Source organism: Epinephelus fuscoguttatus, linkage group LG6, assembly GCF_011397635.1.
Source record: "Epinephelus fuscoguttatus linkage group LG6, E.fuscoguttatus.final_Chr_v1".
Lineage (NCBI taxonomy): Eukaryota > Metazoa > Chordata > Actinopteri > Perciformes > Serranidae > Epinephelus > Epinephelus fuscoguttatus.
The window spans coordinates 46,714,880-46,733,705 of record NC_064757.1 but is presented as its reverse complement, the minus strand read 5'-3'; the positions used below and the strand labels follow the sequence as shown (position 1 = coordinate 46,733,705).

The 18,826-nt window shown below is 43.7% G+C and overlaps 1 protein-coding gene across 3 annotated transcripts; it reads left to right on the top strand.

Moving 5' to 3' along the window:
- Window positions 1-849: 849 nt before the first annotated feature.
- Window positions 850-18,175, top strand: pomt1 (protein-O-mannosyltransferase 1). Of its 3 annotated transcripts, none has more exons than XM_049579720.1 (20): window positions 850-1,105; window positions 2,517-2,635; window positions 2,841-2,947; window positions 3,066-3,116; window positions 3,251-3,397; window positions 9,561-9,669; window positions 9,765-9,821; window positions 9,924-10,017; window positions 10,322-10,477; window positions 12,487-12,617; window positions 12,703-12,798; window positions 12,869-12,961; window positions 13,259-13,355; window positions 13,894-13,986; window positions 14,100-14,220; window positions 14,388-14,485; window positions 14,873-14,986; window positions 15,106-15,232; window positions 17,396-17,573; window positions 17,687-18,175. In XM_049579720.1, the coding sequence occupies exons 1-20, from the start codon at window positions 893-895 to the stop codon at window positions 17,856-17,858; spliced, it is 2,373 nt and encodes a 790-aa protein (XP_049435677.1). In that variant the 5' UTR covers window positions 850-892; the 3' UTR covers window positions 17,859-18,175. The 3 variants fall into 3 exon arrangements, with proteins under 3 accessions (XP_049435677.1, XP_049435676.1, XP_049435678.1); XM_049579719.1 differs by having other exon boundaries at window positions 855-1,105; window positions 17,684-18,175; XM_049579721.1 differs by having other exon boundaries at window positions 980-1,153; window positions 17,684-18,175.
- Window positions 18,176-18,826: the final 651 nt, after the last annotated feature.

Genomic DNA, 18,826 nt, shown 5'->3' with positions numbered 1-18,826 from the left:
AGGAAACATTATCTAACGTCAGCCGTCCTGAATGTGATCAGTTTATTAAGTTTGCTTTGTTATTGATAATCATTATATGGAGCTGCTAACAGCAGTTAGCATTTAGCTATCATGGAGCAAACAGAGGCCTGACACAGATCTGTGATCAGTGTGTTGATCAATAACAAAACAAACTGTCACATTTACGTAATAAACTTCAGCGGACACCATGACATGTGTTTTTACTGTGTGCAAGGGTTCTTCAGTCACAGCTGAAACTACAAAGATCTGATGAGTTTGATCTGACTCCAAAGTTTGAAACACTTTATTTTTATCAGGTAAAAAATCACAACACAATAATACTGCAGAGCTGAAATCATTAACTGTAATCGTTATAATATCAAGACACACACGTTCACAACTCTTACAATAAAGTAAAAATAGACGTTTGAAAGAAACACAAAAAATTAAACAAAAAATTAAAAAAAAATACAAACTGTTCATATCTTGCTCTTATGAACAACAACAACAACAACAAAGAGTGATGTTTTTAAAATATTACAAAAAATATTTAATGAACAGAGATTTTTTTTATATAAACATATCTGAACAGAATAATAAAGATACAGAGCATTTAGAAAACAGAAAACAAAACCAAAAAAAGGACAATAAAAATGAAACAAATGTGATATGTTGACCCCTCTGACCCCTGCTCCACCTGTAATGACTGCTCCACCTGTAATGACTGCTGCACCTGTAATGACTGCAAACGTATTTTTAAATTCCATTTACATCTTTATATTTTTGCACCTCTTTCCTGCAGTTTTACTGTTTTTAAAAGTGATTTTTTTATTGTAAATCATTCAGTAATTAATTTCACTTTTATAATATATTTTTGTCTCTTTTCTTTATTATGGTTTATACTGTATTGCTGTGTGAAGAGTCGCCCTGCTGTGTGAATAAAGCTGCAGGCAGCAGCAGTCAAACACCGGAAGCATCGAGCGGCTCAGTGAGCAGGCAGCAGCAGTCAAACACCGGAAGCATCGAGCGGCCGCTGCTCAAAACAAACCGGAGAAAAAAAACGGAAGAAGACCCGCCGAACACCGGAGGAGCGGACAGTCGGAAGGTGACCGACAGGATGGTCGGGTCAAAACGCACACTGTGACGTCACCAGGTGAGTTTTAGACAGCGGGGATGTAACGGAACTCTGAGAGCTACCGGCTAACAGTGAGGCTAATGCTAAAGGCTGCTAACGGTATTTAGCTCAGCTCCCTGAGTTTCAATCTGCAGCTGCTCACGTGATAAATATCAAATATAAATATAAACAGACTGCAGCTGATCTGTGACGTCATCACTGTTATTAACTTCCTTTGATGTTTACATGCGTCACAACCTTTTTATCTGCTCAAACTGATCGATCACGTTATCGGAGATTGATCAGATGTTTTCCTGTGATGCGTTCAAGGACCGTATTTATCGTTGATTCCAGGGTTACACTGTGTTTGAGTCCCTCTGAAGTGATGACGTCACAGAGTTTATTAAAGCATCGCAAATGATTAATCGATTAATTGATTAAGCAGTTAGTTAGATTAGATTATTATTATTATTATGTTTTTGATAACACCAAGTCAGAATTGTCTCACCTGTGTGTGTGTGTCTCACCTGTGTGTGTGTGTGTCTCACCTGTGTGTGTGTCTCACTTGTGTGTGTGTGTGTGTCTCACTTGTGTGTGTGTGTGTGTCTCACCTGTGTGTGTGTCTCACTTGTGTGTGTGTGTGTCTCACTTGTGTGTGTGTCTCACTTGTGTGTGTGTCTCACCCGTGTGTCTCACCTGTGTGTGTGTCTCACCTGTGTGTGTGTGTCTCACTTGTGTGTGTGTCTCACCTGTGTGTGTGTCTCACTTGTGTGTGTGTGTCTCACCTGTGTGTGTGTGTCTCACCTGTGTGTGTGTCTCACCTGTGTGTGTGTCTCACCTGTGTGTGTGTGTGTGTGTGTCTCACCTGTGTGTGTGTCTCACCTGTGTGTCTCACCTGTGTGTCTCACCTGTGTGTGTGTCTCACCTGTGTGTCTCACTTGTGTGTGTGTCTCACCTGTGTGTGTGTCTCACCTGTGTGTGTGTGTCTCACTTGTGTGTGTGTCTCACCTGTGTGTGTGTCTCACCTGTGTGTCTCACCTGTGTGTGTGTGTCTCACCTGTGTGTGTGTCTCACCTGTGTGTGTGTGTCTCACCTGTGTGTGTGTGTGTGTGTCTCACCTGTGTGTGTGTCTCACCTGTGTGTGTCTCACCTGTGTGTGTGTCTCACCTGTGTGTCTCACTTGTGTGTGTGTCTCACCTGTGTGTCTCACCTGTGTGTCTCACTTGTGTGTGTGTCTCGTTAGTGTGTGTGTCTCACCTGTGTGTGTGTCTCGTTAGTGTGTGTGTCTCACTTGTGTGTGTGTCTCGTTAGTGTGTGTGTCTCACTTGTGTGTGTGTCTCACCTGTGTGTGTGTCTCACCTGTGTGTGTATCTCACTTGTGTGTGTGTCTCACCTGTCTCAGGTGTCAATGATGCAGCTCCCCCTGGTGGTGACGGCTCAGGTGGATGTGGTCCTGCTGCTGGTGTCCCTGCTGTCCCTCTGGACCCGACTGAGCCGCCTCAGTTACCCCAATGCTGTGGTGTGAGTGTGTTTGTTTTATACACCTGCACACACACACACACACACACACATCATACACACAACATTTACAGTAAAAGACACAATATTTTTTAAAAACACTGAACAGTGAGTTTAAAGACAATCAGACGTCTGAGGTTTGATTTCATTTTAAATGTGTGTGTGTGTGTGTGTGTGTGTGTGTGTGTGTGTGTGTGTGTGTGTGCAGGTTCGATGAGGTGTACTACGGTCAGTTTGTGTCTCTCTACATGAAGAGAGTTTTCTTCATCGATGACAGCGGTCCGCCGCTTGGTCACATGATCCTGGCCCTTGGAGGTCAGTTACCACGACAACCACACAGTCCTACATGGTGCTACCTGTGATGATGTCACAAACCTGTGTGATGATGTCACTCCTGTGTGTGTGTGTGTGTGTGTGTGTGTGTGTTTTGCAGCATACCTGGGAGGATTCGACGGAAACTTTGTGTGGAACAGAATCGGAGCAGGTACTGTAAACACCACCCAGCCCTCCACACCAGTCTGAACCAGTTAAAACTGGTCTGAACTGGTTTTGGTGGGTGTGTTTGTTTTGTAGAACGGAGTATCTCTGCAGTGTGGGTGTGTTTGTTTTGTCGTACAGAGTATCCCAGCAGTTTGAGCGTGTGGAGTCTGCGGCTGCTGCCCGCTCTGTGTGGAGCCCTCTGTGTCCCTCTGGTTTACCTGTTGACTCTGGAGCTGAAGTTTTCTCACCTGTCGGCTCTGGGAGCTTCACTGCTGCTGCTGCTGGGTGAGTAAACTCGACGCACACCTGGAGGAAACAGTGACGTCACCTACAGCTGATGGTTACAAATATACGCTGCTCAAACAAATAAAAGGAACACATAATCATCACAGTGTAACTCAAGGTCAGTCGAACTCCTGGGATATCAACCTGTCCAGTTAGGAAGCAACACTGATTGTGAATCAAGCACATGTGACAGACGTGACAGAGTCTGGAGACGGCATGGAGAACTTCTGCTGCCTGCAACATCTTCCAGCATGACCGGTTTGGTGGTGGGTCAGTGATGGTCTGGGGAGGCAGATCCTTGGAGGGCCGCACAGACCTCCATGTGCTAGCCAGAGGTACCCTGACTGCTGTTAGATACTGGGATGAGATCCTCAGACCCACTGTCAGACCATATGCTGGTGCAGTGGGCCCAGGGTTCCCTCTGATGCAGGACCTGGCCTCATGTGGCTGGAGTGTGTCAGCAGCTCCTGGATGACGAAGGCATTGATGCTATTGACTGTGCACCTGATATACTTAAATTGTTGTGGAAACAGCTAAGAATAGTTTGGGAGAAGCAAATTATACCAAGAGCATGGCGTAGGGCAGGGGGTGTCCTCATTCCTAAGGAGAAGGAGTCTGTGGACCTTAGCCAGTTCCGGATGATTTCTCTCTTGAATGTAGAGGGGAAGATTTTCCTTAGTGTAGTAGCGCAGAGATTAGCTAGCTACTTAGAAAGGAATAGCTTAATAGATACCATGGTGCAGAAGGCAGGAATACCAGGTTTTTCAGGGTGTTTAGAGCATACTAGCATGATCTGGCACCAGATTCAGGCAGCGAAGATTAACAAAAGGGACCTGCATGAAATATTTTTAGATCTTGCAAATGCGTTTGGTTCAGTACCGCATAGCCTCATTTGGAGTGCGTTTGACTACTTCAGAGTGCCACAGGTAGTTGTTAACTTAGTGAAAGCATATTTTCAGGATATTAGGTTGTGTATAAGTACAGCAGGCTTCACAACAGGTTGGCAGAGGCTAGAAATAGGCATCATGGCAGGGTGTATAATTTCTCCACTAGTATTTACTATGGCGATGGAAATAATCATCAGGGCTTGGCCAAAAGTGGGTGGTAGGTGGAGAGAGACGGCAGAACGGGTTGCATCTTCCACCAGTTAGGGCTTACATGGATGACATGTGTTGTGGAAATTCTGTGCTGCTGGTGAATAATGAAATAGAGACTTCTGCCGGCCGACAAGGTCTTTTTTTTATTGTCTTTGCAAAGAAAAGGTTAGTCATCACACGAGCGGTCAAAATGACGAAAGACCCAGAGCATAGGAAAGCCTAAACATTTATACCTGAGGAACGCCTCTTACAGTGTGTTTCACACCCTTCTGTCTGCGGCAGGGAGCAGAGCCCCTACCCATTGTTTTCGAACTCTTTCATCTGCCACAGGTATTGGCTCCAACCCCCTAGGGTGTGTTTCACACCTGGCATATCCTGCAGGATTTTGTATCTAGGTGTGAGGTTAAGAGGTCTAGACATTCTGAAGTATTTGAAAACACAAAGAATACACAGAGAAAATGAAATTACAATTACACATGACACTGGTGACCACAACAATGCCATGTACAAAGAGGCTACTAGAGAAGGTAAATAAGAACCTCAAGTGGGCCAGCATGAAGATCAAGCCTAGTAAATCTAGAAGCATCTCGATACGTAGAGGGAAGTTAAGTGATAGGAAGTTTGTCATAGATGATGAGGACATCCCAACAATTAGGGGAAAGTCAGTAAAGAGCTTAGGTAGGAGGTACAATGTGGAGTTGAATGATGAGGAACAGGTGGTGAAATTTAGAAAAGATGTGGCTGGAGGATTGGATAGAACAGATAAATCAGAACTTCCAGGAAAGTTGAAGTTGTGGTGCAATTTGGGCTATATCCTAGGTTAATGTGGCCACTGTCAATTTACGAAATTCCAATATCTGTTGTGGAGAGAATTGAAAGGTCAGTTAGCTCCTATATTAGGAAGTGGTTGGGTGCTCCTAGGTGCCTAGGTAGTGTTGCATTGTATGGAAAAGGGACACTTCAATCAATCAATCAATTTTATTTATAAAGCCCAATATCACAAATCACAATTTGCCTCCCAGGGCTTTACAGCATACGACATCCCTCTGGTACAGGGCAAGCCTGAGCCAGCCCTAACTATAAGCTTTATCAAAGAGGAAAGTCTTAAGTCTAGTCTTAAATGTGGAGACGGTGTCTGCCTCCCGGACCGTAACAGGAAGATGATTCCACAGGAGAGGAGCCTGATAGCTGAAGGCTCTGGCTCCTGATCTACTTTTGGAGACTTTAGGGACCACGAGTAACCCTGCGTTCTCAGAGCGCAGTGTTCTGGAGGGATAATATGGCACTATGAGCTCTCTAAGATATGACGGAGCTTGACCATTTAGAGCTTTATAAGTTAACAGTAGGATTTTAAATTCAATTCTGGATTTTACAGGGAGCCAGTGCAGAGAAGCTAAAACAGGAGAGATATGATCGCGTTTCTTAGTTCCTGTTAGTACACGTGCTGCTGCATTCTGAATTAGCTGGAGAGTTTTTAAGGACTTACTAGAGCTACCTGATAATAGAGAGTTACAGTAATCCAGCCTTGAGGTAACAAAAGCGTGGACCAATTTTTCTGCATCTTTTCGGGTCAGGATAGGCCTAATTTTCACAATATTACACAGATGAAAAAATGCAGTCCGTGAGGTTTGTTTTAAATGAGAATTAAAAGACAAATCTTGATCAAATGTTACTCCGAGGTTTCTTACGGTAGTGCTAGAGGCCAGAGCAATGCCATCTAGAGAAACTATGTCATCAGATAAAGAGTCTCTGAGTTGTTTGGGGCCAAGAACAATAACTTCAGTTCTGTCTGAATTTAACATCAGGAAATTGGTGCTCATCCAAGTTTTTATGTCTTTAAGGCAGTTATGGAGTTTAGTTAATTGATTACTTTCTTCTGGCTTCATCGATAAATACAACTGAGTATCATCCATAACAATGGAAATTTATAGAGTGATTCTAATGATGTTACCTAAAAGGAAGCATATATAGAGTAAATAGGATTGGTCGAGCACAGAACCTTGAACTCCAAAACAAACTTTGGTACGTAAGGATGATTCATTATGAACGTGAACAAACTGAAAACGATCAGATAAATAAGATTTAAACCAGCTCAGTGCAGAACCTTTTAGGCCAATTAAGTGATCCAGTCTCAGCAGTAGAATTTGATGGTCAATTGTGTCAAACGCCGCACTAAGATCTAATAAAACAAGTACAGAGACGAGTCCTTTGTCTGAAGCAATCAGAAGGTCATTTGTAATTTTAACTAGTGCTGTCTCAGTGCTATGATGCACTCTAAATCCTGACTGAAATTCCTCAAATAGATTATTATCATGGAGAAAATCACACAGCTGGTCTGCGACTACTTTCTCAAGGATCTTTGACATAAAGGGAAGATTAGATATTGGTCTATAGTTGGCTAACACCTCTGGATCCAGGGTGGGCTTTTTTAGTAGAGGTTTAATTACAGCTACCTTAAAAGACTGTGGTACATAGCCTGTTAATAAGGATATATTGATCATATCTAATATATGAGTGTTAACTAAAGGAAAGACCTCCTTAAGTAGCCTAGTTGGGATGGGGTCTAAGAGACACGTTGATGATTTAGATGAAGAAATCACTGCGGTCAATTCTTGAAGAGAAATTGGGGAGAAGCAATCTAAATATATATTAGGTCTTACAGCTGCCAGTATCTAGTTTAACAGAGGAATTTAAATGTACCAAGGTCAGGACAGAGCTGTTGTTATCTGGGAGTAAGGACGTGGTAGTCAGGAGTGTGGTTCCAAATCCAACCAAGGGGAGGAAGTGGAACCCAAGATCGGCAGTTCAGGAGGCAGAGGCAGCTCTTAGGCATGCAGAGATTGTAGGTAATGTTCAGTTTGGCCGGGGAGGCCTGGGGCTTGGCTCAAGCAAACCGGTATGGAATACAGCAGGTCTCAAAGATAAAAGAAAGCTGGTTGTAGAACAGATATGTAGACAGGAGGAGATATTAAGGGGTGCAAAGGTAGTGGCCCAGGCTAAGCAGAGACAGTGGTTGAATTGGGAAAGTGTAGAGAAGAGGAAGCTTAGTTGGAGGGACCTGTGGAGTATGGAGGAGAATCGTATTAGATTCCTGGTAGGGGCTACATACGATGTGTTACCAACCCCCCAGAACCTAAAACTGGGTAAAGGAGGACCCATCATGCCCATTGTGTTCAGGTACTGCAACCTTAAAGCATATTTTGTCAGGCTGTAAAGTTAGCTTGTCACAAGGCCGATATACATGGCGACATAATCAGGTGTTGAAATGTTTAGCTGCAGGCATCAAAGGGAAACGAAGACAGGTGAATTCAGAAGGTGTTAAGGATAGGAGTTTCAGTAATTCAGCAATTCAAGCAGAGGCCTGATTTAGTGTTGTGGTCAGTGAGTCAACGGATAGTTTATTTCATTGAGCTGACAGTTCCTTGGGAAGACTCAGTGGAAGAAGCCTATGAAAGAAAAAAGCTTAGATATGCAGACTTAGGAGCAGAAGCTGAGCAGCGAGGATGGAAGACTAGGATTTGTCCAGTGGAAGTGGGGTGTAGGGGATTCATAGCAAGATCAACTGTCTCGCTCCTGGGGGAACTCGGAGTGCGGGGACAGAGTTTGAGGAGAAGACAGTGAGGGAAATGTCAGATGAAGCAGCAAGAACCAGCCAGTTTATCTATAAGAGAAGAAATAATGTCAGTTGGGGCCAGCAGGGGGAACTACTAAGCAGGGCACATAACTCCTTGAGATCAGGTGGAGAGATCCACTTCCTCTCAGGAGGAAATCCAGGAAGAGGAAGGTTATTTAAGTGTGGGAGTGGCCTATTTGAATCCATTTTGTTTGAGGCCATGCTGCAAGGTGAGTGTGTTTGCCAATCCTGTGAGTTCATTTAGCTCCTTTAACTTTAGCTTATATTGTAGTTATGCTATGCAGCGTGTGAAATAGAGTATGGTGAATGTGCTAGGAAAGGTAGTATCAGCACTGTCTCTACCTGGAGCTCGCATGTACGGAGCCTGGGTTTGTTGAAGGTGGCAGTGCTGTTTGGGCTGAGAAAGCCATGTGTAAGTAAGGTAAAGGAGGTTGTTGGGTTGGTGTGGGGAGCAGTGAGACCTGGCATTAGGGGAGTGTCTCTGGGACGCCAGAGATCACTGTCTAGCCTCCTGGAGGTGTCGTGGGACCAACTAGACGAAACACTGGTGAAAGGAGGTTCCCACCTGATGACCCCAAAGACATGCTAGTTATCACTGCTCACTGGTCTGTATAGTTAAGCCTTGCCATATTAGCTTGTCATAGGGCTTAGGAGGTTATTCACTGAGTGCTGATCCTTTCTCTAGAGCACACGCTTCTTGTGTTTATTTGAATGAATGGCCTGCCCGTTCCCCAGACCTGAATCTGATCGAGCACCTTTGGGACATCATGTATCGTAGCATCCACAGCCGCCACATGGCACCACAGACTGTTCAGGACCTGACTGATGCCCTGATCCAGGTCTAGGAGGAGATCCCCCAGGAGACCATCCGTCGTCTCATCAGGAGCCCAGACGTTGTAGGGAGTGTATCCAGCCACGTGGAGGCCATACAAACTACTGAGCCACATCATGAGTTGTCCTGAGGAAATTCACACAAGTTGGATCAGCCTGTGATTTTTCCACGTTGATTTTAGGTTTGATTCTGAATCCAGTCCTGAATGAGTTAATGATTTTGGTTTCCATGGATTGTTCTCACATTATTTTGTTCTCAAGGAATTACACTATGTAATCAGTAAAGATTTTCATCTGGAATATTTCATTCATCCAGATCTGGGATGTGTGATTTAAATGTTCCCTTCATGGTTTTGAGTAGTGTAGTTCTGTCTGAGGATCAGACACCGTTAATTCAGACGATGTCACATCATCCTGAAAATGTTTCAACTCTGCAGACGGGGCGTTCAGGAGCTCACACACACCTGAGGCATTCAATGAATTAAATAAACATGGGAAGTTTGGGAACTTAAGTGAGTGTGGGGCATTCAGGGAGTAAAATCAATGTGGGACGTTCAGGAACCAACATGAACAGGATCAAATGTGTCTGTTGTTTTTCCAGAGAACTCTCTGATCGTCCAATCACGTTTCATGTTACTGGAGTCTGTTCTCATCTTCTTCGTGTTGTTGGCGTTCTTCTCCTACCTGAGATTCCACAACGCTCCTGACAGGTGAGACTCAGGTGTGACTGCCGACAGGTGAGACTCAGGTGTGACTGCCGACAGGTGAGACTCAGGTGTGACAGGTGTATGTTGTGTCTCCTCAGCTGGTTCAGATACTGTTGGCTGTTCATCTCTGGAGCTTCGTGTGCTGCAGCTGTCGGGTGAGACGCTGATGACAACAACAACAACAACAATATATAACAAGCAGTCAGTGTGTTTCTTCACCTGTGAAACACTGAAGTGTGTGTGTGTGTGTGTGTCAGGGTGAAGTATATGGGTGTGTTCTCCTACCTGCTGCTGTTGGGCGTGGCCTCTCTGCACACCTGGCAGCTGATTGGAGACCGAACAGTCAGTCATGTGAGTCACACTGAGCGCGCTCAGAGAACACAGACATGTTCAACCTGCAGGTACAGCAGTATGGCATCATCATGACATCATCCATCAGCTCACTGATGAGTTTGAGTTCATAAATGTGACACATCATCATCATCATCATCATCATCACTTATTTCACTGTACAAACTCTGCTGCATTCAAGGACACTCCGACATCTGAGAATTGGCCAATTTGTAATGAAGAAACTCTGAAGAGTGTGTTGTGTTTATTTAAAAATGACATCTGTGTGTGTGTGTGTGTGTGTGTGTGGTATGTGTGTGCACAGCTGAGTGTGTGTGTGCAGTGTGTGTGTCGTGTTGTGTGTCTGTTGGTGGTTCCTGTTCTTCTCTACGTGTTCTGGTTCTACATCCACCTGACTCTCCTGCACCGCAGCGGACCACATGACCAGCTGATGAGCTCTGCCTTCCAGGCCAGTCTGGAGGTAAAAAACACACACAAATACACACCGGCCCATACCTCTAAAGCTCAGTACTAAAACTGACCCTTTACCCGTCATCATATCTAAGTCAAAGCCACATCCATTAATACAATCCGTTAATAGCATGCTCCTTCCACCACCATCAAACCTCCAAAGGATCCTATACTATACGTGTACGTCATACACTACATTTACTAGACTGTATTTATACACACATATACACCTATACTACATCATACACTACATATACTACATCATACACTACCTATACTACATCATACACTACCTATACTACGTCATACACTACATATACTACATCATACACTACATATACTACATCATACACTACCTATACTACATCATACACTACCTATACTACACCATACACTACCTATACTACGTCATACACTACATATACTACATCATACACTACCTATACTACATCATACACTACATATACTACATCATACACTACCTATACTACGTCATACACTACATATACTACATCATACACTACCTATACTACATCATACACTACCTATACTACACCATACACTACCTATACTACGTCATACACTACATATACTACATCATACACTACCTATACTACACCATACACTACCTATACTACACCATACACTACCTATACTACATCATACACTACCTATACTACACCATACACTACCTATACTACACCATACACTACCTATACACCATACACTACCTATACTACATCATACACTACCTATACTACATCATACACTACCTATACTACACCATACACTACCTATACTACATCATACACTACCTATACTACACCATACACTACCTATACTACATCATACACTACCTATACTACACCATACACTACCTATACTACACCATACACTACCTATACTACATCATACACTACCTATACTACACCATACACTACCTATACTACATCATACACTACCTATACTACACCATACACTACATATACTACATCATACACTACCTATACTACACCATACACTACCTATACTACACCATACACTACCTATACTACATCATACACTACCTATACTACACCATACACTACCTATACTACACCATACACTACCTATACTACATCATACACTACCTATACTACATCATACACTACCTATACTACATCATACACTACATATACTACATCATACACTACCTATACACCATACACTACCTATACTACATCATACACTACATATACTACATCATACACTACCTATACACCATACACTACCTATACTACATCATACACTACATATACTACATCATACACTACCTATACTACGTCATACACTACATATACTACATCATACACTACCTATACTACATCATACACTACCTATACTACGTCATACACTACATATACTACATCATACACTACCTATATTACGTCATACACTACATATACTACACAACATATACTATATATACAGTACAGGCCAAAAGTTTGGACACACCTTCTCAAACAAATGCCAAGAGTGTGCAAAGCAGTAATCAGAGCAAAGGGTGGCTATTTTGAAGAAACTAGAATATAAAACATGTTTTCAGTTATTTCACCTTTTTTTGTTAAGTACATAACTCCACATGTGTTCATTCATAGTTTTGATGCCTTCAGTGAGAATCTACAATGTAAATAGTCATGAAAATAAAGAAAACGCATTGAATGAGAAGGTGTGTCCAAACTTTTGGCCTGTACTGTACGTCGTACATTATGTGTGTTACGTATACTAGCTTGCACACCACGTGCACTACGCATTACAGCTTATGAAGTGCAGATGTTCCTCTGATTGGTTGCTGATTAAATCATCCAGTGAGCTTTTAAGATGATGTCACTGCAATTTTTATATGTTAACATGACCAAACATGAGACATATCTGTCCTACTGACACTTAACACTGACTGCTTGATTAATTTATTGATTGATTGATTGATTGATTGATTGATTGATTGATTGATTGATTGGTGGTCGTGTCTCTCTTCAGGGCGGTCTCTCCAGGATCACTCACGGTCAGCCGTTGGAAGTTGCATACGGCAGTCAGGTGACCTTAAGAAGCTCCGCCTCCCAGCCCGTCCCATGCTGGCTCCACTCACACAAAGCCAACTATCCAATCAGGTGCTGCCAGCTCACTGGCCACAGCAGCCAATCAGAACGCTGCAGGGTTCAGAGTGAATGACATGACTTCCTATTTCCTGCTCAGGTATGAAACTGGGCGGGGCAGCTCTCACCAGCAGCAGGTCACCTGTTATCCCTTCAAAGACGTCAACAACTGGTGGATCATCAAAGACCCCGGCAGGTAGGTCACCTGTCTGTCCCAAGGTATGCTGGGAGGTGTAGTCCCTGTCTCACCTGTCTCTGTCTGACAGACAGGAGCTGGTGGTCAGCAGCCCGCCTCGACCTGTCCGTCACGGGGATGTCATCCAACTGGTTCATGGGATGACCTCACGCTTCCTCAACAGGTAAACTTCTCACCTGACTGCTGTAGTGCATTCAGGGACAGTCCGACATCTGAGAACTGACACTTAGCAGCTAATGGTAGGACTACAATACCCATGAGCCTCGACTGCAGCTCAGTCAGTGTCATCTCTGTGAAGGTCCGTGATTGGCTGTTTGTCAATGAAATGCATCCTTGGAGTCGTAGTTTGGGCGTTCAGTCATTCTGTCACTGCAGGAAACAGGAAGTCTGACGCTGTTCTTCACCTTCTGTGTTAGTCTGTTGTTTATTCTGATGTTTATTGTGTTGTTTATTCTGTCAGCCATGATGTCGCAGCTCCCATGAGCCCTCATTCTCAGGAGGTGTCGGGTTACATTGACTTTAACGTTTCCATGGCAGCACAGAATCTTTGGAGAGTGGTGAGCACAGGATTTTGTTTATTCTTAATCATGAACACATCATCATCATCATTGCCAGCACGGCATGCATGCTGTCAGTGAACGTCATGTATAAACTCCTCGTTACTGTGATGTCAATTTAACATGTCGGTCTCATGTCTGAACAAACAGCCGAGTGAGTCACTTTAATGAAAGTCCTGAGGACAGTTTAGCATTCTGACGATGTCCACAGGCCGTTTCCATTCTCACAATGCTCATGCAGTGTTCAGTGCCTTAACACAATGTTCACATGGCGTCACAGCATTCTAACGACATACACGCGGCATTCACTTACCATTCACACGGTGTTCACATGCTGTACTCACAATGTGCCTGAGTTGTCTTGGAGTATAACAAAATTAAATGATGTCTGTCAATAACATTCAGTAATTTTAATGTCTCGTTATGTTACGTTTCTCTGTAACCTTCAGGTACCTTAGATATTTTTATGTCTCATCACATAATGTTTCTCTGTAACGTTTAGGTACTGTAGGAAGTCTAAAGTCTCGTCTCATTGCAGGACATCTTTAACAGGGAGGCGGAGTCAGAGTCCTGGAAGACGATCCTTTCTGAGGTTCGATTGGTCCACGTCAACACCTCAGCAGTCCTCAAGGTAGCGACAGGAAGTGACCATGTGGCACACTGCTGTTTCCTGTAACCATATAAGGAGGTGATGACCTCTGTGTGTGTGTGTGTGTGTGTGTGTGTGTGTGTGTGTGCGTGCAGCTGAGCGGCGTGTCTCTTCCAGACTGGGGTTTCCGTCAGCTCGAGGTCGTCGCTGACAAACTGTTCAAAGGTCACAGCAGCAGTCTGGGATGGACAGTCGAGGAGCACCGATATGGAACCAGTATGACCTCTGACCTGTGACATCATCACTAAACACAGACACACAGACTGTAGTGATCAGGGTCATTCAGTGTGGGGGCACTAAACTACATGATGTCTTTAGTTTTAAGAATTCAGTGATGCATTTAAGTACAGTTTGATTTTTTCTTCTTTGTCATGTGTGTGCAGGTCAGGAGCAGAAGGAGAGGGAGGCGGAGCTTCATTCTCCGACTCACATTGACGTGGACAGAAAAATTTCCTTCTGGGCCAAATTTTTAGAACTTCAGGTGGGACAGTGAACGCATCATCACTTAATTATCCAATTAGAACACACCTTGATCTCTGCATCACATGAACGTTGATTCAAAGTTTTGTTTTAACTTTATTGAACCTGTGAGAAGAACAAACCGTCAGTGACGATCACACAGACTAAACATTTTCCTCTCCTCAGAGATCACAGCAACTTTATTATTGAGATCACAGCAACTTTATTATTGTCAACGATGAAACTAACTTGATCATCTACAGCAGCACCTGATGTCACGTGTTACCATGGCAGCAGAGTGACTGATGATGTCACGTGTTGTGTTACCATGGCAGCAGAGTGACTGATGATGTCACGTGTTGTGTTACCATGGCAACAGTGTGACTGATGATGTCATATATTGTCACAGTGGAAGATGCTGACGGTGAAACAGGAAGACTCTGAGCACAAATACAGCTCCTCCCCACTGGAGTGGATCACCATGGAAACAAACATCGCATACTGGCTGCACTCCTCCACCAATGTAACACACACACACACACACACACACACACACACACACACACACACACACACACACACACACACAGGGTCACAGTACACACTCCTGTTTTGTCTTCTGATTGGCTGTCTGTGTCTCAGGCTCAGATCCATCTGATTGGTAACCCTGTGTCATGGGGCATGGCGAACTTCAGCCTGCTGGCCTATCAACTGCTGGCAGCCGTTTACCTGTTGAGAAGGAGGCGGGGCTTCAAAGACCTCCCTGATGGTACTCACACAAACACACACACACACACACACACTTAATCATTCAATCAATCAGTTTTATTTATAAAGCCCAATATCACAAATCACAATTTGCCTCACAGGGCTTTACAGCATACGACATCCCTCTGTCCTTAAGACCCTCACAGCTGATCAGGAAAAACTCCCCAAAAAACCCTTTAACGGGGAAAAAACGGTAGAAACCTCAGGAAGAGCAACTGAGGAGGGATCCCTCTTCCAGGACGGACAGACGTGCAATAGATGTCGTACAGAACAGATCAGCATGATAAATTAACAGTAATCCACATGACACAATGAGACAGAGAGAGAGAGAGAGAGAGAGAGAGAGAGAGAGAGAGATGCAGGTAATGACAGTAGCTTACAACAACATTAATGAAAGTAATAATATTATAGTTATAGTTCTGGCTACTGTGGTACAATATGTTGAAAGTATGTATTAATATCTGGCAGTATACATGTGTGACAATAGTCATATGTGTATAATAACAGTAGAAGTATGACTAATGACTAATGATGGCAGCAGCAGCAGCAGGAGGCATCTGGCAGGACCACGGCAGCAGCACAACCACACACGTCACGCTGTCCAGGCACCGCTGTGATATGAGTTAATCTGAGAGACAGTGGAGCACAAAGGCTCCGGAGAAGAAGCCGAGTTAGTGACATCCAGAATGGCCGAGTTAGCAAGATGCAGTAATAGAATACCAGAGAGAGAGAGAGAAGGAGAGAAGGAGAGAAGGTGGCCGGTGTATTATAGAGGGGTCCTCCGGCAAACTAGGCCTAAGTCAGCCTAACTAGGGGCTGGTACAGGGCAAGCCTGAGCCAGCCCTAACTATAAGCTTTATCAAAGAGGAAAGTCTTAAGTCTAGTCTTAAATGTGGAGACTCCTTCATCATCATCATGTTTTAAAGGTTTCTCCTTAAGTACGACCCTTCCTGTATATTTGTATGTATATTTCTCCTTAGCTGAAGGACTTAGGGCCCGTCCCAATACCCCCCTTAGCCCTACCCCTTAGTACTACTGCATAACATTTTTTTATTGCTATTCACGATGTCTAGATTGGAGTTGACAGAAAGCTAGTCAGCTAACTAACGTTACCGTTGTCAGGTTGCTTGTTAGCTAGCTAACTCGCTCGCACTATCTGGTGTCTGTCATCTGTCCTGTTCTGCAAAATTGTCGGATTTTTCATATTACGATATGATGCTAGCTAGTATAACTATGCTGCTCGTAATGTTAGCTGGTTAGCTAGCTAGCAGAAGTCCTCTGTCGTACGTATCATATCGTTGTCTGACGTTCATCAAATGAAGCATGATGAATACAGCAATGAGAACTCAGCTGGAGACTCCATTGTAGATGCCGGTTGGAAATGTAGATGGCTCGCAGCTTCCTGCTTAAAATAGTTACGTATGCGTGAACGTAACCGACGCGGTGACGTAGTGAGTGGTGTCCCACTTCCTAGGGAAAGAGTTCAACCCCTACCCCTCGTTGCTTCATTTCGAGGGCCAAGGGGTAGTGGGCAAGGGCTGGGGGGGTATTGGGATTGGGCCTTACTCTAGAGCAGGTGTGGCCAACCCTGCTCTAGAGTGTTGCACAGAATCCTTTAACAGGTTTCCTTAGTTGAGTGAAAAACATTAAGGCATTTAAAGACATTTTAAAGCCATTCAATTTCGCAGTTTCTATGGAGACCATTTGTTTGTTTGCACTTGTGAATCCTTAACTTGTTTTGTGTCACAGTTTAACTAACTTAAAGTAATTCCTTAGTTGTAAGACTGAGATAGAAGAAAAACCCTTTAATACTTAAGGTAAAAATATAAGAAAATGAAAAAAGACAACACGCACTCTCAAAAAAGAAGAAAAAAGTCTGGAGGTGCTCAGCCACAGAACAACAGTATACAACAGTCTTCTTGAGGCAGACACTTGTCGAAACCAGTCTGTGTGTTTAATCGCCTGTACCAGCAAGGTATTAAAAGTTTGTAACGAAGGACACCGAGTGTTGCTGGCTTTTTCTTGTTTAAAAATATAAGAAAACCTTAAGGGAGAAGACTAAAGGATGTTTTGTAAAACTGGCCCTGAGATGTTCCTTAAATATCATCCTATGTGTGTGTGTGTGTGTGTGTGTGTGTGTGTGCGCGCGCGCGTGTGTGTCCAGGTGTGTGGGGTCAGTTCGTGTGTCTTGGTTGTGTGTGTGTCGGTGGTTGGTTGGTAAACTTCCTGCCGTTCCTCCTGATGGAGAAAACTCTCTTCCTGTATCACTACCTGCCCGCCCTCTGCTACCTGCACCTGCTGAGCCCCGCCCTGCTGGAGCACACACACACTCACCTGCTCAGGTATGCACACACACACACACACACACACACACACACACACACACACACACACACACACACACAGACACACAGTAAATGAATGTTGATGTAAAATTTGTGTGTGTTTGCAGCAGAGCGACACATCGGCGTGCACTGTGTGTGTGCGTGTCGGCGGTGTTGTTGTCCGTCTTCCTGTCATATCGAACCTTCTGCCCTCTGACCTATGGCAGCCCTGAGCTGTCGGCCAATCAGCTGCAAGGACTGAAGTGGAGAGACTCTTGGGACATCCTGTACCGCCGCCGGTAGACAGACAGACGGACAGAGACATGTCTCCGTCAGAGGGACAGGGTGACTGACACTCTGAGTCCTGATCAGTCAGCCAGAACTTATTCTCCCACAATGCACTGCACAGAGGACACGGAGGAGAGCGGAGGTGGAACAGACCCAGGAGCTGAGGTTTCATCGTCACAGTTTGACGCATCACTTCCTGTCATTGTGACAGTGAGGATGTGTTTGACTCGTGGTCGTGGAGACTGATCAGACGTCTGACTGAAAACTGAACGAACTGAACGTCAAACTTTTCGTTTTCAAACTGGAAAATAAATAAAAAGATGTCGAGTGAATCTCTGTTGTTTTATTTCGATGTGTTCTGATCTGATCTGAGAGCAGCTGATGGCACACCTCATCCTCTGATTGGCTGGCGGTCAGCTGACCAGTTTATAAAGCTGAAGAAGCAGAAGAACGATCTGAAGTTACATTTCTGTTTTTATGGTTTGATATATTTCAGGATTTATTCTGTAAACACGTCCCACGTGTTCAGATTTATTTATTCATTAAAACAGTCAAATCTGTTGAAGCAGATTTTTCTACAAACTCAGTCACAAACTTTTTATTTGTTGATAATAATAATTCATGTTTACAGGATGTTTTTACACAGTAATGTAGAAAATATTCAACCAGCAGAAGATGATATGATCATATTAAATGTTTCTGCATGTTCACAGACAATATGTTTTAAATTCATCTAATAAAGTCTGAGTATGACGGGAAACCAGGAGCCATAATTGGGTGTGAATGCGAATGTTCTACAGATTTGGAATTCTTTATTGCCACATGATTATTATTCTGCACACTTTTTGTGTCGCCTAACTACTTCATAATACTTAAACATATTCAAACGCGTAAGTATTAATCTCAATTAGGACGTGTGCTTCTATTCAGAATTTTGAAATCATTCATACTTTCCGAAATATTCAACGTTTTGCGGAAATGTT

What these genes read in the sequence shown, in the direction of transcription:
- pomt1 (XM_049579719.1), top strand. Translation starts at nt 893, where the DNA reads ATGGTTTATACTGTATTGCTGTGTGAAGAGTCGCCCTGCTGTGTGAAT. An exon ending in GAGGAGCGGACAGTCGGAAG is followed by an intron (nt 1,106 to 2,516) that starts GTGACCGACAGG and finishes CACCTGTCTCAG; the next exon opens with GTGTCAATGATGCAGCTCCC. An exon ending in TTCCACAACGCTCCTGACAG is followed by an intron (nt 9,670 to 9,764) that starts GTGAGACTCAGG and finishes GTGTCTCCTCAG; the next exon opens with CTGGTTCAGATACTGTTGGC.